Consider the following 17,701-nt stretch of genomic DNA (forward strand, 5'->3'; position numbering starts at 1 on the left):
CACTGTGTCTACACCAAACACGGCCAACTGTCCTGTTATTACCAGTCAGTAAAAAAAAAAAAACGGACAAATGCCCGTCATGTACCCAGTGCCTAGGAGCATTTGGTGAGCAGGTAGAACTTATAAACGTCTTCTCGTTTTAAGACCAACACGGCCATGGTGCTGGTATATTTCTGTTTAAACATTGTGGCCAGTGGATGTAAAAATGGCGAATGTATTGCGCCAGGCCCTATTTTGCACCATGTATGACCACTCCTGTAAATAGGCTCATTATTTATCTTAATCCTCTGTGCACTCACCACTGTGAAATCCATTTATCTGGGTCGCGGAAATCTTTCTCTTCCAGCTTTTGGAAAACTTGATGAGAACTTGAGGATGAAAAATTAGTGTATTGAGAAAGTGTCTGTAATAATAATCTGTTTCCATTTTTTCCTAAAGCTCATGTTTGTTTTATTACAATCTTTTTATTATCACAAAATTACAAAATTTTTAGGTTTGTGAACATATACTACTCACAATAAGTTAGGGATATTGTTATTTACATGAGTACTTTTCCTATTTTCTCTGAACTTTAATGAAATAAGTAAAAGTTCCCTTTGATACTTTGATTGCTGCTAATGATGTATGAGAAGAAACACCATTTTCATTTGTTTAATATTTATTACCCCCCAAATTTTGACAATAACAGGAATAGCCCTGTTTTACTATGTCAGTAGCGGGTATTTTCACCATATGCCGCCATGACAGAAACTTCTCTTGCTCCTCATTAGGAATTGGGGGGTTGATGATGGGTTCTATGATGTCTTTGAGGTAAGAACCCGCGGTGACTGAGCCTTGTACAAAAACCAAACCTGTTTGCGCTGACTGGTGATGCTGCCCAGACTGGGGACCATGTTGAGGTCAGCGTATCGCTCACCGCGCCTTCTCCAGCAACGCTGACGCAACACTTATCAGTGAACAGGACGGTAGACCACCGCTGCATTGTCCAGGTCACATGGTCTTGTGCCCACGTTCACGGCAGCGTCTTGGTGTCAGTGGAGTCACCTGCAACGGTCGTCTGGCATTCAAGCCAAATCTGTAGAGTCGGTTGCGAATGGTTAGTCTGGAAACCCTGGTACCCCTCGCATCTCGTAACCGGGCCTGCAGCCGTGTGGCAGTTGCATAACGATGTCTGAGTGCGTAGGTCCTAAGGTTCTGGTCATCACTGCGGTCTCTCCACTCCTGGGTCTGTCATGAACTCTGCCAGTAGTTCTGTGTCTTGATGCAAGTCTGCTGATGTCACTTTGAGACGCACCAAGTTCACGAGCAACATCTGACTGGCTGCCACCGACCCGATGGCGCCATGGCCAGGTGACGCTGCTCGTCCGTTAAGTGACGTCGCATGTTCATGGCTGTTTGAATGATGAACTTGGAATAAATTACTGCCAATACCAGCTGTATATACCCACAGAATGTTGAAATTGATGCCACATTGAGAAAGTTGTCTCTTGGTATTGTCCCCAATATAAGACACACCTGTACACAATGAGACCATTACATGGAAAACACAAAATGAGGTGCGTCTATCACCCCAATACAGATTGCTCTGTATCCCAAAAATGTCTGAAGTGAAACAAACACCGTATGTCTGACATCCACCAAGTCCCTCACAATATCCCTAACTTATTACGAGTGGTGTATCTCATTATTTAAACGTCTATAAATGCCTCCTCTTTCTCTGTTTGTTCCAAGCTGAAGGAGATGTGCCGTCGGGAGCTGGACAAATCCGAGTCGGAGATCAGGAAGAACGGCTCCATCATCGGCGAGTACAAGCAGGTGAGGATACGTAAGAGGCGGCCGATGGCACCTCCCCGTCGGGGCCACGCCTTCCTGCCTGTCAGATTGAAATTGATTTGTAGCAGATGTGATTGGATTCACGTAAGAAAAAGACAAGAAAGAGGCGGAGCGGCAGGGCACGCCTTGTTTTGTTGGAAGTTGTTCGATGAGTTGAGGCACTGTGACGGAGCTGCAGCAGAAATAGATCCTCTATTCTGGGGCACACAGGCTCCATTGAACTGATGGGAGACGTGGATGAATAAAGTGCAGATGAGAGAGGGAAGCGAGAGACGCGGCGCCGGGGTGGGATGCTGGTGGATCGCAGCGCCTGTAAAAATAGTCAGGCCGCCCCTCCCCTGTGAGCTGGTTTTAATGAGGCTGCTGACAGACTGATTTATGGAGGAGAGGGATAATGGTGTCCTCACCGTCAGTACCGAGAGGACAGGTAGAGCAGACACACACACACACACATCCAGACAGAGGACAGGTAGACAGCTATTTATGCACAGACACAGACTTTGTATACATTCACACAGAGAACAAGTAGAGCAGAGACACACACATGCAAACACACTTATATATAAACACAGCTAGCTAATGTCACGTTTACTAGGTCAACGGTTCAAATTCTTCAATTACAGCACGGATACTGTATCTGCACCGTGGTGGCGGAGATGAAAGTGATTTGTGAAACACTGCAGCGCAGCGCACGGTGCACACAACGAAATGTGTCCGCTGCTTTTAACTAATCAGCCTCGGTGAGCAGTGGGCAGCCTCATGGGCGCTTATACACACGTCTGCTAAGATTTACAACAGAACGGGGTGTTACTGTGTAGGACGCACTAGTGTGAGGAGAGAACTATTAGAATGCATCTGTGTGCACCATCGACAATTATAGCGCTGACCCAGTGCAAAGAGAACGCACACACACACACACACACACACACACACACACACAAAGAGGAGTGAGGAGGTGAACACAGATGGCACAGGTCAGACCCCAGCAGAACAGGTACAGCAGATAAAAAATGGGACTGCCCACTGCCCACACACACACACACACACACACCTGCTGTGTTTTATTCAGCTCAAGTGTCTCCGTTTCAACTCATCCATACTGGACTGACTCATACAAAGTAGGCCGTCCACTCTGACTAATGCAGAAATATCAGCCCTGTTCAAGTAATGTCTTTAAAGTAAGATTTATGGCTGTAGCTGGTGACACTCACACACTCACACACACACACACACACACACACACACACCTCTCCACCACCAGTGTGTGTGTGCTTCATTTCTGCTCTATCTAGCCTAAATGAATGCACACAAAATGGATGTTTTCAGCCTATACGGATGCGTTTGCTCCAGTGAGGGGCTCTCTAAATGAAGATATGTGTGGCGTTGCTGACAGGCCCGCTGGAGGGGGATTGATGCGCGGTCGTGGGCTGGGGGCCACGGTGGAATGTTCCGCTTAGGGGGGCACAATTAGAAATGGATTTTTCATTTCCATCTGAAGAGGGAAGAAGCAGGGCCGCTGATCTCCTAATGACTTGAGCTGTGCAGAGCAGCTAATGCACTTACTGTAAGAGGATGGAGACTAGGTGTGGATTACACACACACACACACACACAGAGGAGGGGGCAGAGGTTGGGTAGAACTGTCCTGTGCTCTTCCCAGAAGTCCAGTAGTGGAAAGTATTACATGTGACTTTTCTGTGCACCTTATAACCTGTTTGTGTGTGTGTGTGTGTGTGTGTGTGTGTGTGTTGTGTGTGTTGTGTTTTGTGTGTGTGTGTGTTTGTGTGTGTGTGTGTGTTTGTGTGTGTGTGTGTGTTTGTGTGTGTTGTGTGTGTTGTGTTGTGTGTGTGTGGTGTGTGTGTGTGTTTGTGTGTGTGTTGTGTGTGTGTGTGTGTGTGTGTGTTTGTGTGTGTGTGTGTGTGTGTGTTGTGTGTTGTGTGTGTGTGTGTTTGTGTGTGTGTGTGTGTTTGGTGTGTGTTTGTGTGTGTGTGTGTGTGTGTGTGTGTTGTGTGTTGTGCGCGTATGTGTGTAGATCTGCTCTCAGTTAAGTCAACGTTTGGAGAAGCAGCAGACGACCAATTGGGGAGAGCTGGAGAAGATAAAGGTAAGTGCAGATGCCGTCACTTAACACACACACGCGCACACACACACATAAAACAACTTCATGCAGCTTTAGGGTTCACAGCAGGGCACAGTGTGGGTGCCACCTTTGCCTTGGTATGGTCGTGTTTGGTATAGTAGTGTTGATTGAGTGCTAATTTGAGGACGATTGTGTGTGTGCATGTGTGTCCATGTAAATTAAGTTCTCCAAGCCAACTGCTTTTAAAAAGTAATAAGAAAGAAGGAGATAAAAGCTGCTGCATAAACAAGACTGGCACTGCACACCTTGTGGAGAAGAAAAGCTTCAGAAATGGCAGCAATTAAGAAGAACAATAGACCACTGAGACCACCATGCTCGTTCTTCAGAAAACTCCATGAACTGAAGAATCTAGATGCTGAAAAGGATAAAAGAGGTGAGATGTAGTCCTCATGCTGCGTTCCTAGGGTGCTCTGTCCCGTCATTAGGGGTGATAAAATGAAGCAGAGCAGCGGGTGGATGGCTGGAGATGCAGCAGCGTCTTCGCCTCTGTGTGAAATTAGGGAGAGGTGACAGCAGCGCACAGCAAGAATCCGTCAGCCCGGGCCACACTGCCAAACGCTGCCATGAGGTGTGGGCGTCCGTCTTTAGTTCTCTACAGAGGGTCTTCTTTCCACACACTGGTGTGTGTGTGTGTGTGTGTGTGTGTGTGTGTGTGTGTGTGCGAGAGAGAGAATGTATGATGAAGTCTAATGAGCTGAGAGGTGCTGGAGTGGCTCTTGGGAAGGTGAAGGCTGAAGCAGTGGCTCTCGAGACTCCACTTATATTCACACACAGGTTACCACTGCCCATACATGCATACACTCTGTGTGTGTGTATGTGTGTGTGTGTGTGTGTGTGATAGTAGGGAACAAATTATTGCAAAAAAAAGAGCTGCGATCAGGGAAGCGCTTTCGCTCCCTGAAGTCCAACACAGAGAGAATGAGGAGGAGCTTCTTCCCGCAGGCTGTCCGAGCTTCAACATCAACAGTACATAGAACTCCAGCACTTTCACTTTCACCTCCAATCACTCCGGACTCTTTTGCACAAAATCACTTTGCACAAAATCACTCTGCACAAAATCACTCTGCGCTTTATACCTTATTGCTTTTTTTTTTTTTTTTCTCTTTTCTTTAACCATTGTCTGTTACTCATTTGCACACCTTCACCCTACCAGTTACACATATTTTATGTTAAAGACGTAAAAGTGTAATACTTGGTTATGTTTGCAATATTTGCATATTGGTTCATTGTTTACTTGCAACATTTGCAACACTGTGGTCTGTAGCAGTTGCAAAAAGCATTTCACTGCACATCATACCGTGTACGACTGTGTACGTGACAAATAAAATTGGAATTTGAATTTGCTGGCAGCGTGCTAACTTGCATTATTAACGCGATTGTATCTGGTGTTTTATAGCAGGTAATCACAGTGAGGAACAGGAGGCATTTTCCATCAGCCTGCAGCAATATTAAAATGCTTATACACACATACACAGACCTTACAGTGTGTGTGTGTGTGTGTGTGTGTCCTGCAGCTGAAGGTGGAAGGCTGTGAGAAGTGCAGTGTGCTCTTCAGCAAGGAGGGGCGGCTGAAGGTGGCGGGCGCCGCTAAGGAGGGCAGCGAGGAGGACACGGACGAGGAGAAGGAGGCGCTGAATGGCCAGCTGAGGGAGATGGAGTTGGAGCTCGCCCAGACCAAACTGCAGCTGGTGGAGGCCGAGTGCAAGATCCAGGTAGAGAGGGCCACACCCACCCCGCACGTATAGACACAAGGCAAATGCTCAACTCTATACAACAGAAAAATAGAAATGATGTTAATACTTCCTGGCTGTAGGAAGTTTAAATCAAATATAGACTCAGAACACCAACTGGTTTCTGATGAGGTGGAAGCCGGCAGACATGAAAGATCTTTCCCCCACCGCCTCAGATCTGCCTCACCTTGCCGTGTATCAGACCACATGGCTCACGACAGATCTTTCACCGTCTCGCATCATTTAACACACTAAGCCTTGGCTGCGGCTGCTTCTCCTCCACGCTGGCGGACAGGAGAGTGACCGCCTCTGTAGATCCTGCACTGAGGAAAGTTTCAGGCCCGGATCTCAAAGCCCACTGCAAACTTCAGCTTCCTGTCAGAGGCGGCTGCCGGCCGGATCCTGATGCTCCCGGTGTCTCCAGTCGCCATCAAACTTTTATTCAACGTACATTATTTCATGGAAAATGTTCTCCTGCAGTCTGACTCCAAACCAGCTACCAACCGTTCAAATGTGTGCTGACTGCCGGTTTGAACTTTATTTTTCTCATTCACTGACATGCAAATGTCAGTCTTGAACTAAAATATGGGGAATTATTTGACCAGGCAGTTGTGAAATGTTGAGGTGTTAGCATCACGTGCTGAAACCTCTTTTCTTGACAAGCGGCCAATGAACGTCATGGCGTTACGGTGTGAAGATGATTTAGTTGGATTCTTCAGCCAAACAAGACGCCCCCATCGATAAACACCCATTCGGAAGAACTGACCACTTCCCACTGGAGCCGGTCAGATGTTACTGCTGGTGAATGGGACGGCTTTTTGGCTTCTCTCCCATTCTAACTCCAGACCATAATGGTAAAATAATGGTAATTGATTGACTTTGTGTTCTGACCTGTACTGAATCTCCTGCTCTCTCCACAGGACCTGGAGCATCACCTGGGTCTGGCTCTCGGCGAGGTCCAGGCGGCCAAGAAGACCTGGTTCAACAGGACTCTAAGCTCCATCAAAACAGTGACCGGAGGCGCTGCACAGGGCAAGGAGACAACCTAACCTGAGCACAGAGATGCGCCGAGAGGTTTAAAACGAAAAAGAGAGACAGAGACTGACTTCACCTCCGACTTCCCTTCTCCTGCCCTGCACTGGACAGCAGTGACTCCCACCTGCTGGACCAGAATGAATCCACATTTCGTTTCGGTTTTCTTACGTTTTCTTTTTTTTTTTTAAAGGACTTTGCTCATCGGGTAAGACTGTCCCAAACGAAACAAAAATACCGGCTTTAACTTCAGTCTTTATACTGCTGATATTTAACAGGGAAGGAAGGGGCTCCACCTGCAGCCTTTCTCCAGACCACTTGCACAAAACAAACCTCCCATGTTGAGCTGAAGGGTACGAGTGCGACACATACTGAGCTTTTCTCATTTACGTTGACATTTCGGGTTCTGCGCAGGTGTGAATGTGACCGTGTGTCTGTGTGAGTGAGGTAACTGTGAGTGAACCCATATTAGGCTTTGCTATGTCGTTTATTCAGTGACTGGGACAAATCAAAGAAGCGTAAAAAGTCTAGAGGACATGGAGGAACCTGGATTTGGGATCTGAAGTACGCACAGGGGATGTGGAAGGTGTAGACGTTATTTACTGCCTGGTTTGCAATGCAGCCAGCCCTCCTGCACTCCATGAGGTGACCACTAGTGGCCGCTCCTGCTTGAGTCCGAGGTTAACAGGGCCGGGGAGTCCAGGTTGCTCCACCTAGTACACACACAGAGTGTGCAGGTAAGCGCCCAGCAGCGAGACACAAGCTGTCCGGAGGTGAGTGTGTGTCTGGGTGTGTATGATGATGTGTTTACTGACAGCTTCGCTACACTCCTGTGGGAAATTATACTGGGGGGGATGTGAACATAAATAAGGTCCTCATATTTATGGGTGGGGTCTTAGAAATCAGTAAAAGGCCTTAGTGTCCTGAGACAAGACGATAAAAAGGGGTGGTCGTTCCAGAAAGCACTGGGCTCGTTGTATATAAGAAGCATATGAGTTTTGGTTTATTTTGTATTTTTATTCTCCTTGGTAACTGTACTAATATTGCCTAATTGTACTGTGTTTCAAGAGATGAGGGGGGGGGGGGAGAGACTCATTTGTGCTCAAAGCTTTTTGTCTTAACCATCAGACCTGCTGTCTCATCTATTACATGCCAAAATGTACCTTCATCCGACATTACCGACGTGTGGAATACCTTGTAATAGTGTAGGTTGCATTGTGTATAATTCAGGAGTTTCAATATAAAGCTGAGAACACAAACCCGACGTGAAGTTCCTTCTTTTTAATGAACAGAAGGTGATTCTGGAGGGGATCAGGTGTGTATTGACAGAAGTGGGCCCAGAATCGTCCAGAATGAGGAAGTATGGGCACCTCCAACTTTAAACTGATGAAATCACCATTCTGAGTATGGAATGGGCCTCAGTTGGGTGGGTAGATTTTTCGTCCTCTCAGATCCAGACAACTATTGATTTCTGACCAATTTGAAAGTTTTCCATGGACCATGTAACCTGAATTGCCAAGGTACCGTCCCCAGACACTGCTCCCCGGGGGCCTGTCATGGCTGCCCACTGCTCACCAAGGGTGACTGGTTAAATGCACAGGACACGTCTTGTGTCCTTCACTCATTCAGCCCTAAACACACAAACATACACTCAGTCACTTTGGATCCTTTGATGATAAAACGCTGCCTCGGTGGCGTGGGCTCTTCTTGCAGTTTTAAGTAAAAGTTGTTTTCTGTCATCGCCTCGGCCAGAAGCATCACGTTTATGTGTTGTTGAGCTCCGAGGCTCTCGCGTATCGTTAATGGCTGTGAGGATGAGCTGATACGTTTTTATTTAGCCCGTGCCCCGCGTGCCTGTAAAATTATCACCCTGGTCGGTACAGAATATGGCCCGGGGACACGGAATCCGCCGTCTCTGCCAGGTGGTAATCAGATATTGGAACGCCGGCGTTATGCAATTGGACCATACCAAAGCCGGTTCTAACCCCCTCACACGTCTGAAAATGGAGCCGGGGGGCCTGGCTGGCTGCTCTGGGGACGTAGAGGAACGTTGATTGGAGTTGGAGGTTCATGGTGGTTCCCGCCGTCTCTCTCCGCTGCCACCTCTGACCCGGATTGGTCAGGGACCCCAGTGCCTGTATAATGGGGTCCTGGCCTCTGACTACCTCCTCTTCAGCAGTTCAGGGCTTTCCACAACAGCGTTCTCTTGATTGATCGCCATTATCATTTATTTTTTAAGCTTTAACAGAACCCTGATAGAGGACACCCCCTTCCTGTAAAAAAGCCATCTCCTCAGGTGGGATTTTTCAGCCAGTGTAGTGGTTATCATGTTCGCCTAACATGCGAAAGGTCCCCGGTTCCATTACGAGCAGCAACAGGCCTCTTGGTCCGCCAAGGTGCCACTGAGCAAAGCACCGTCCCCACACACTGCTCCCCGGGCGCCTGTCATGGCTGCCCACTGCTCACTCAGGGTGATGGGTTAAAAGCGGAGGACACATTTCGCTGTGTCACCGTGTGCTGTGTGATCACAATGACAATCACGTCACTTTTGCTTTTCAATCTACTTGGTGAGAAGAGATCAGCTGTTTGAGCAATTCTCGACCTGGGGTCCATGCAAGAAAATACCAGCTCCAGCGTGTGCAAATCTGGTGAAAACCTACAGGAAACGTTTCAACTCTGTCAATGCAAACCAAGGTTACATCACAAAGTGTTTGCTAGTGACCAAATACTTATTTTCTTCACCATTGTACAAATACGTGATTTCCTGGATTTTTTTGGGAAGTGTACCTGTGATGAAAATTACAGTCCCATCTGGAACAAACCGGTTGCTTGTTGAGTCTCTTGCTTTAGGAAGTGGTGCTCTCACCTGAAATTAGCGCTAAATGTTACGAACATTTCAATGAATGTGCAACCTTCATTGTGGAAATAGGAGCTAATTGATATCATGTTGATTATATTTTCCTGCCTCATTGAAGTTATTGAATAGGAGTGTGAGGCAGGGCCTGTAGTCCCTCTGGTCTGATGCGTCTCGGGTCCCACAATGATGGAGCAGCCATGCAGCACGGACCCTGCTGAGGCATCTTCACTGCAGACCATGTTTCAGGAAGTAGCAGGATTCATTTTCTCGCCACTTTCCTCAGGTGACGTCTAAAGTCTAATCTGCCCGTGCATTCATAACCCTGACAGCTTTATGACTGACTGGTGTGGTGACCCCCCAGAAAACACACACACACACACACACACACCCATTACCAAGAAAATGTTCCTTTAATAAAATGAAAAAAGGGGAAAAATGGGAAATGAAAAATACACAAACAATTTAGTTTTATATTGATTTTGTTTTTATTTATATAAAAACAGATTCAGCACTTTTTCAAGCATAAAGTATGGCAAATACAATGACAGACCAACCACCATGTGTTTTTTTCCACAACTTCAAATATCTACTGCCCTGGTTACGTAGCTGCTGTTCAGACATTACAGTATAATCTCTTCATTCTCATCTCTAAACACGTCTCGCCTCTTTCTGCTTTTTCTTTTTAAATGTAAGTCACAGAAAATTGTGAGCGATATTGAAAGACTGGACTGCTCTCCCACCCCTGCAGTCATAATAAATACGGTCTGTAGACACACACACACACACACACACACACACACACACACTCTCTTATTAAATGTATATGAGACGCCTCCGCTTCCCGGGTTAAAAGTAAGAGCTGCTGTAAACACACAAACGCTTTCAAAAGATGCACAGACGTTTATATATTGCATGTATATGTGGGTGTCCACACAAAAATACAAGTAGCTCTTCTAGGATTATACATTCTACTAAAACTGTGTACATTCCCCACCAAAACTCGAACCTTCAACAGCCATCATGTGACCTGTTACCAATAAGGGGGTTAAACTCCGCCTTCAAGTGCTTTTGTGTAAGATGCTGCTGCCTGGTTCTGAAATTGTAATTACGATTTGGGGTAAACGGACAGCCCCTCCAAAAATTGCATCACTAAAACAGGACCTTCGAACTGTTATTTGGTCCTGTGGTGCGACTGTCCAACCGGAAGAAGCTTGGTAATTACCCATTTCCCTCCGGAGCATGTGTACTGGGTTCTTTTGTGTAATATTCCGTTTATGAACTGGAGCTGGTTGAACTATTCTTGTAAATACCGGAACAGAAAGGTGACGGACGACCTGTGTTCTACACCTCAGGTTTCAGCGCCGCTGATGCTGAAATGAAAGGTGCTCGGCCCGAAGCGCCACGCCCTTCCCGCCGGGGCCCTGAGCTTGTATTGCTGACCAACGTCTATTTACGGCGTACAACAAGATTCTGTTTATTGCTTTAAAAATATTCCTACGTTCCGAGTCCACGCTGCCTTGCACGCTCATAAGTAACGTTTCTTCAAATCTATAATTCTATAATTCTTTCCCCCTTGTAATGGCCACCTGTGGCGAAAGAACACAAACCCTCACAATCTACGCAGCGCGAGTTATGGCTTTCCCTTGGCCTCTGCACGGGGAGGAGAGGAGAGGAAGACGTACATTCATCTGATGTGCACTGCGAGCAGTCAGGAGGTTAAAATGAGGAAATGCTGAAAGGGCCGCACATCTCGTATTCCCCAGTCCTCAGGCGTCCCTGCAGAGTCCCCCGCAGCACTTATCCACGTTCGACTTACCTACATCTCTAATTAAAAAACCATCGACGTCTTTTCCTCTTGGGCAAAACGCTTTTCTTTTTCATTTTTTCCATTCTTGAAGGGTGAATAGTTTGCAGAACTGCACTCAATATGAAATGAGGTGACAAACCGGTGGGAACATCAAGCGAGTCAATCAAGCGAGCACTTCTGTTGTACATTCCATAATATCTCAAAACATTATTTTCTCTCATAATAACAGTAATAATATAATTTCCCTTTAAAGGCTGTAGATTCCGCGCAGGCGCTTGGTAGTAGCAGCTGTACATGGACTGGATCACACAGAAAACCACAACAGAGCGACACGGGCACCCACTTCCCACTCCCCTAAAATAACCCATTCATATATGTATTTAGATATAAGTTTTGGTTTAAATATTTAGCTTTAAAATTGTTAAATAACATTACACAGAGAGTAGAAATTGTAAAAGTTGTAAATACATATCTGAGTTTTTTTTTTTTTTTTTTTCCCCACTTTTTCTCTTCACGACGAGAGTAAATATGAGATTAATAGACACGAGACAGGCAGTCAGATCTGGACACGAATATAAAATATCCAGGGGAGCCCTCCCAAAATAAACCCCAAGACATCTCACCACCTGTTACTACACTTCAGATTTCTAATAAAGAAAAAAAAAAAAACAGACTGAACCGTGTTGAAATAAAGTATATAGACTATAGATTTGTAGGTATTCATTATGATATTAATTAGTCAGCCTGAAGATCCTCCTTGCTGTGCGTCATGACTATGTTCTGTGTTTTGGTGGTGGTGGCGGCAGAGCTGGTGCTGGTTTCTCGGTGCCCGTGGGCTGATGTGGGTGGGTGGGTGGGGTGTTAGCACCTCTAAAATCATGGCGCTGTTGTGGAAGCTGTGAGAAACTGTGCTTTGTGTTCGGATCAAGCTCTCATTTTGGCTTTTGGTGGATCTCAGAAGTTTACACACCCTGATCATATCAGAAATTTCCCATTTTAATGATTTAAAAGTTCCACATGCGACAGCAATATAGAACTTCTCCTTTTCCATGTTTTCTGTATGGAAGGTGAAGGTGAGGTGTGGAGTCTGCAATTAGTCAAAGGTTTCAACACACCTACCCTATAGAGGATGTGGAGACCACCTGTCATCACCAAAGCAACTTCACGATTATGACGAAATTATAAAAAAAACAAAAAAAACACACACCAGATGTTTCTGGCATTCATGTAAAAAATGTTAGTTTCTTTTTTTGTTTACTACATAATATTTGTTCTACACTGTCAAATTGTCAGAAAAAGAAAGACCCATGAATGAGTATTTGCGCTGGAACCTTTGACTGGCGCAGTATGATGCAGAATCAGAGGTGTGGAACGTCACCTCTTAAATGCAAAAACATCCTAAAATCCTGATCTTGGAGCTTCAAGAGCACCACAGAAGCACACCTACCGCCAACTGCAGCAGGTGGATTATGGGAAAACAGTATCAAATCATTAGTATTATGTAATAATAGGATTTTAAGAGACTTTTTTTTTTCTTTGTTTGATGTCATGAGACCTTCCATCATTAAAGACTGGAATTTCTTCAGAGTTTGTAGACTCCCGTTTTCCACCATGACCGCCTGGCGAACCCTTCGCACCAACACACGCTGGCTTTGGTGTGCACTGTAAACAGTGCTGAAATGAGCCCTGGGCAAGGGCACGGTGTGCTTTCCGACTGGACGTATCGACTTCAGGAAGTGTGTGTGGAGTCGAACAGGAAGTAGGGGGTCTGGTTCGGGGATGGGAGGAGGTTGGAGGATTGCCTTTCTTCTGAGCCAAAACACCAGTCTTTGGATGCAGAAGCAGCACTCTCTCTCTCGTTCTCTCACACACTCACACACAAACGCTGGTGAACAGAGATGGGCGCTTTGCTCAAGGCGCGAGAAGGAAGGAAGGAAGGAAGCATCACTAATCTACTCCGCACAGGTAGATTAAAGAGAGAGTTTCATATTGCAAATATACACATTACTGGGTCGAACCGGTGCATGTATATAAAACTGGAAGAAAGCTATTCTCTAAGATCATGGTTACGTATTCTAAAATAATTTATACCAACAATATTTATATGTATATGTATATATATACTGTATATACATAAGTACATAGTTATATCTACACATATATATTTATAGTAGCTAATACCATACATATATATGCAGATGTTTCGTAGTAGAGCCACACCAAAAAACACACAAGAGTGAAGATACAACGAGAGTGGAGTATTGCAGCGCTCAACTGAACATTCACATCATCTCAAGTTAAGCTTGAAGCCAATAAGAAGTTGTGGAGTATTGCTATAATCTGAGACCGGAACAAAAGCAAAAAGGTGGGGAGGGAAAGGCAAATGAAAAGGTATTGCTTTTTCGTAATGTTGGTTGCAGAGTTTTTGATTGATAGGTTTCCTCGCGCTCGGAGAGCGAACGGGGCTCGGGAGGAGGGAGTGTGTGGAGTCTGATCGCCGCCCAGTGCGGAGAAGAGTGCCTGGATCAAGCCCGGTGCGGCGCGACACTTTAGAGCCACACAACCTGATGGTTCTAGAAGTCAGAGAAGAGATCTTGAGGACCCAAGTGAATAATAAAGGGTGCGATGGTCCGCGGCTGGTAAAAGGGATTGTCAATGAAAAGACCACCTACAGTGAGGAGAAGAGCAGAGAGACTGCAATTACTGTCCGGCCCAGCAGGAGGCAGCCCTGCACACTCTGGGTGGGGGTGGGGGGTGGGTTGTTGAGGGGGGGTCTCTGCTCTTTCAGCTGTACGTGGGGTTTTCATTGGACCGGGGCGTATCAGGTTAATAAAGACTGAATAAACACTGAAGTTATCACTTCTTGCAGAGACAAAGCAAAAGAGCCATGTTGTTCTTTTCCGGAAATGGAATTTTTTTTTAAGGAAATGCATGTGAGGGAAAAGAAGTATGTCACAGACTTTTAAACTTCAGACAATGTGGTTAGTATGCAACTCTGATAAATCGAGTGATTTTTGAGAGTATACACTAGAACAATGACCACCATCAGGGCGAGAGAGGGGGGAGGCCAGTGCCACAGATCCAAATGGGGCGGGGTCATGGAAATGGCCCCTCCTCTCTCGTCGGTGATGGGCACACCCCAGCCATGGGTTAGCACAAGCGTCTCCTGAGCGACTCGTTGGCGCTCTACCCCCCCCCCCCCCTCCCCCACCAGCAGCCTGCAGCGCTGGGTTCTTCAAATCTGGCCCCCCAGTCCCAAAAATCCCCGCTTCCCCACATGGATCAGTGAATGGCTGCATGCTTTGAGCTCGGCCTGAGTGTCTTCACAAGGTTAAGGGGTGATGGACCGACAGCAGCCCCCTGCCCTTGAAGACTGATTTGAAGAACCCGCTGAGGATAGGGTGGTAGTAGCCTAGCGGGTAACACACTCGCCTGTGAACCTGAAGACCCAGGTTCAAACCCCACTTACTACCATCGTGTCCCTGAGCAGGACACTTTAACCCTGAGTTAACCCTAAAGGGAGCGATAACTCAAAACCAAAGTTGGGACAATTCTGACCCCAGTAGAATAAAATACAGTACCAAATGAGATGCCCCTTTAGAAGCATCAGACCCTAAAAAAGGAGCAACAAAAACCAGCCTCTGGCTGAGAGGTGATTGGCCTCAGAAGGACCTATTACTGGGTGGGCTGGGTGTGTGTTTGCCTTCGCTATGATCGGTGTAAACCTGCTTTAGGAAGGACAGGCGGCTCTGAGCCGTCGTTACCGAGGCCTTGCGCCGATGGGAGAGGGGGGGGGTCACACAGAGCCGGAAGGAGGGTGGCAGATGTGGAGGAGCGGGGAGGGAGAGAATGAAGGAAAGTATGGATGCAACACTGGGAGTTTGCTTGTGCTGGTCCATGGAAGAGGACACAACCGACAGCTCACACTGAGACACTTGCCAATGAAAACACACAAAAGTATATATATATATACACAATTACAAAAAATGACAATTAAAAACTAAATAAAAAAACAGGACATTTAGGTAGCATGTCTCCATGGGTTCCCTTGTTGCTGCTTTCGATTCTCCGCTGTGTGGCTGAGCGTGGAGTCGGAGGCGTGGGGTTTCTGGTGTGTGTTCATGGACATGCCGGCCATTTTGTTTTGTTTTTACCTTTTCTTTGTCCAGTTTACACTAATATACTACAGTATTCTATTATACTCTGCATCACAAAAGGAAAAAAATATATAGAGACTGGCTTTTCAGCGCTTCGTCTAGAGCCCGTAATGGGGCGTCGGGTACACAAGCAGTCAGTGCTCAGCTCTGGTAGGAGATAAAGGTTTATTTGTTTTATTCCTATACATCTTTCACACGGCTCTCATCTCTTTTACAGATTGTGGCTGTCAGATCACATGGCCTTAAAATCGCTCTTATAGAGGGGCGGAGAGAGAGAGAGAGAGAGGAAGCAACAAATAATAATAACAAAAAGGCTGGTATAATTTAAATTTTCAAGAATGAGGTAACAATTCACAGTACAAATCCTTCAAGTCTTAATCCTTCAAGAACTTAAACCTGCAGTTTTATCAACAGAAGCCGGAAACAGTAAGATAAAAAGAAAGAAAATGCACTTTACAAATGATCTTCTGCTCAAAAGTCCTTCATTCCCATAATGTGATGATGGGGAGAAAAATGAAAAAGCAAACAGAAGGACGTCTATTCCCTTGTTTGAAAGTGGGGTGCGTGTTTTGCTGTCTGTCTTTTTTGTTTTTTTGGTGGGCTCCTGAGCTAAAAGAAGGAGTAGTGAGGGACGGGATAGGCGGGGACTTTCATGACAGGCAACAGAAGCATTCTCTTGGGCAAACCTAGGAGAGGAGAAACGAAAAATAAAAATAAAAAAAAGAGCATGGCGCATGAGTCCAGCTTCAGAGGACAAAACAGTGTTTCGGCTGGAACCTGGAGGAGGACGCCAGCCACTGATCAACAGGGCGCTCGAAATCGAGGCAGAAGGTGAGTGTTTGGGTGAGTGAGGGTGGAGAAGTTCTGGTTAATGAACGAGCCGCCTCGTCTCCACGTACAGGTATGCGTGTGACTCTGGGTTGATGTCGAGAACATGGAGACCTCCTTCCCATTTCGGTGCGTAACAAATTCAGGTCAGAGGTGTCATGCAGAGTTAAGGATCCTGATTTGCTACTAATGGAATGGTGGAACTCGCTCGCTCTCTTTTTCCAACACATGCAAAACATGGGCGGAATTCAAACGTGATGTAAAATATGACAAAAAAAAAAAAAAAAAAAAGTTTAATTTAAATGCCAGACCAGAACTGGCTCCTGGTCCACCTGCCAGAATGTTTTCACTCCAGCCTGACCTCAGACCTCAGGTCTTTGTTAAAGGCCCCCGGTTGGTGGTACTCCAGGAGCAGGGTGGAGAGTGTTAAAGCTCAGAAGCTTACTGTTCAGTACGCTACTACGCCAGAGCCGAGCATGTCGTATTGATGAATCCAGCTGATGTTATCGTTGCTACGTAACGTCAGGAACTTCTCAGCCAATCGGAGAGCCAGGTCGGACACTGCGGCATAATATATATAAAAAAGGACACCACAGAGAGATGTGTTTGTGGAGATGGTTCTCACACCTCTCAGGACCACTGGACTGGGCTATCACTGGGCTGATTGACTCACTAGTTCATGCGTGTGTACTACCTGAAGTGTGTTTGTGCGTGTGTGTGCGTGTGTGTTCAATACTGTAGACTGATAACCCTCCATCCTCTCAGTCTCGGCTCATTTAGAAATCAAAAAGCAGCAACAGGAGGCACAAGTTCACAGCACCAGGATGGCTGGAGTGAGAATCACTGAACATGCAACACACTTCCTTTTCTGGTGATTGTTTGTGTGTTTGTTCCTCCGGAGACAAAAGGACACGTGTCCTACAGTCAAGAATGACAGACTTCGCTTCACACACAGGCCACTGAGGAGACAACACTCCTTATGTGTCAGGCAGAGACCGGGGCTTCAACCCACCTAACCCCACCCCAAAACACCCAACCCCAGTTACCCCTGCACATAAGACTCATTCAAAGCACCCATGGGTCATGTGGGGGGAGGAGAGGGTCCCAATACCAATACTGCACTAAAACAGATTACTAGTGAGCGAGTGTGTAAAATGAGTGTGTGTTGATCTTGCTTGTTAGTGATGACAATATGTAAACTGTGTTTCTGACACCTCCAGCACACAAGTACAGAAAAACCACACACAAATATACACACATACGAGTGTGCGTGAGACCTGCAGTGTTAGGCAGGACCAGCGTGTTCTGTAGCGACCGT

The 17,701-nt window shown here is 46.2% G+C and overlaps 2 protein-coding genes across 8 annotated transcripts in view; one reads left to right on the forward strand and one right to left on the reverse strand.

Moving 5' to 3' along the window:
* The window catches only part of rabgap1 (RAB GTPase activating protein 1), a 55,558-nt gene extending 47,565 nt beyond the window's left edge, over positions 1-7,993 (forward strand). For all 4 annotated transcript variants that reach the window (XM_028970949.1, XM_028970950.1, XM_028970951.1 and 1 more), the window contains 4 exons: positions 1,732-1,815; positions 3,865-3,936; positions 5,487-5,684; positions 6,623-7,993. In XM_028970949.1, the coding sequence (XP_028826782.1) occupies positions 1,732-1,815; positions 3,865-3,936; positions 5,487-5,684; positions 6,623-6,751 (483 nt within the window). In that variant the 3' untranslated portion in view covers positions 6,752-7,993. The remainder of the gene's footprint in view (positions 1-1,731; positions 1,816-3,864; positions 3,937-5,486; positions 5,685-6,622) is intronic.
* Positions 7,994-11,875: 3,882 nt separating this feature from the next.
* The window catches only part of strbp (spermatid perinuclear RNA binding protein), a 58,209-nt gene continuing 52,383 nt past the window's right edge, over positions 11,876-17,701 (reverse strand). For 3 of the 4 annotated variants that reach the window (XM_028970944.1, XM_028970947.1, XM_028970946.1), the window contains one exon: positions 11,876-14,066. In XM_028970944.1, the coding sequence (XP_028826777.1) occupies positions 13,972-14,066 (95 nt within the window). In that variant the 3' untranslated portion in view covers positions 11,876-13,971. Of the gene's footprint in view, positions 14,067-15,701; positions 16,242-17,701 lie in introns of those variants that run through there. The other variant, XM_028970948.1, reaches the window with a different exon arrangement.

Source organism: Denticeps clupeoides, chromosome 3 (assembly GCF_900700375.1).
Source record: "Denticeps clupeoides chromosome 3, fDenClu1.1, whole genome shotgun sequence".
Classification (NCBI taxonomy): domain Eukaryota; kingdom Metazoa; phylum Chordata; class Actinopteri; order Clupeiformes; family Denticipitidae; genus Denticeps; species Denticeps clupeoides.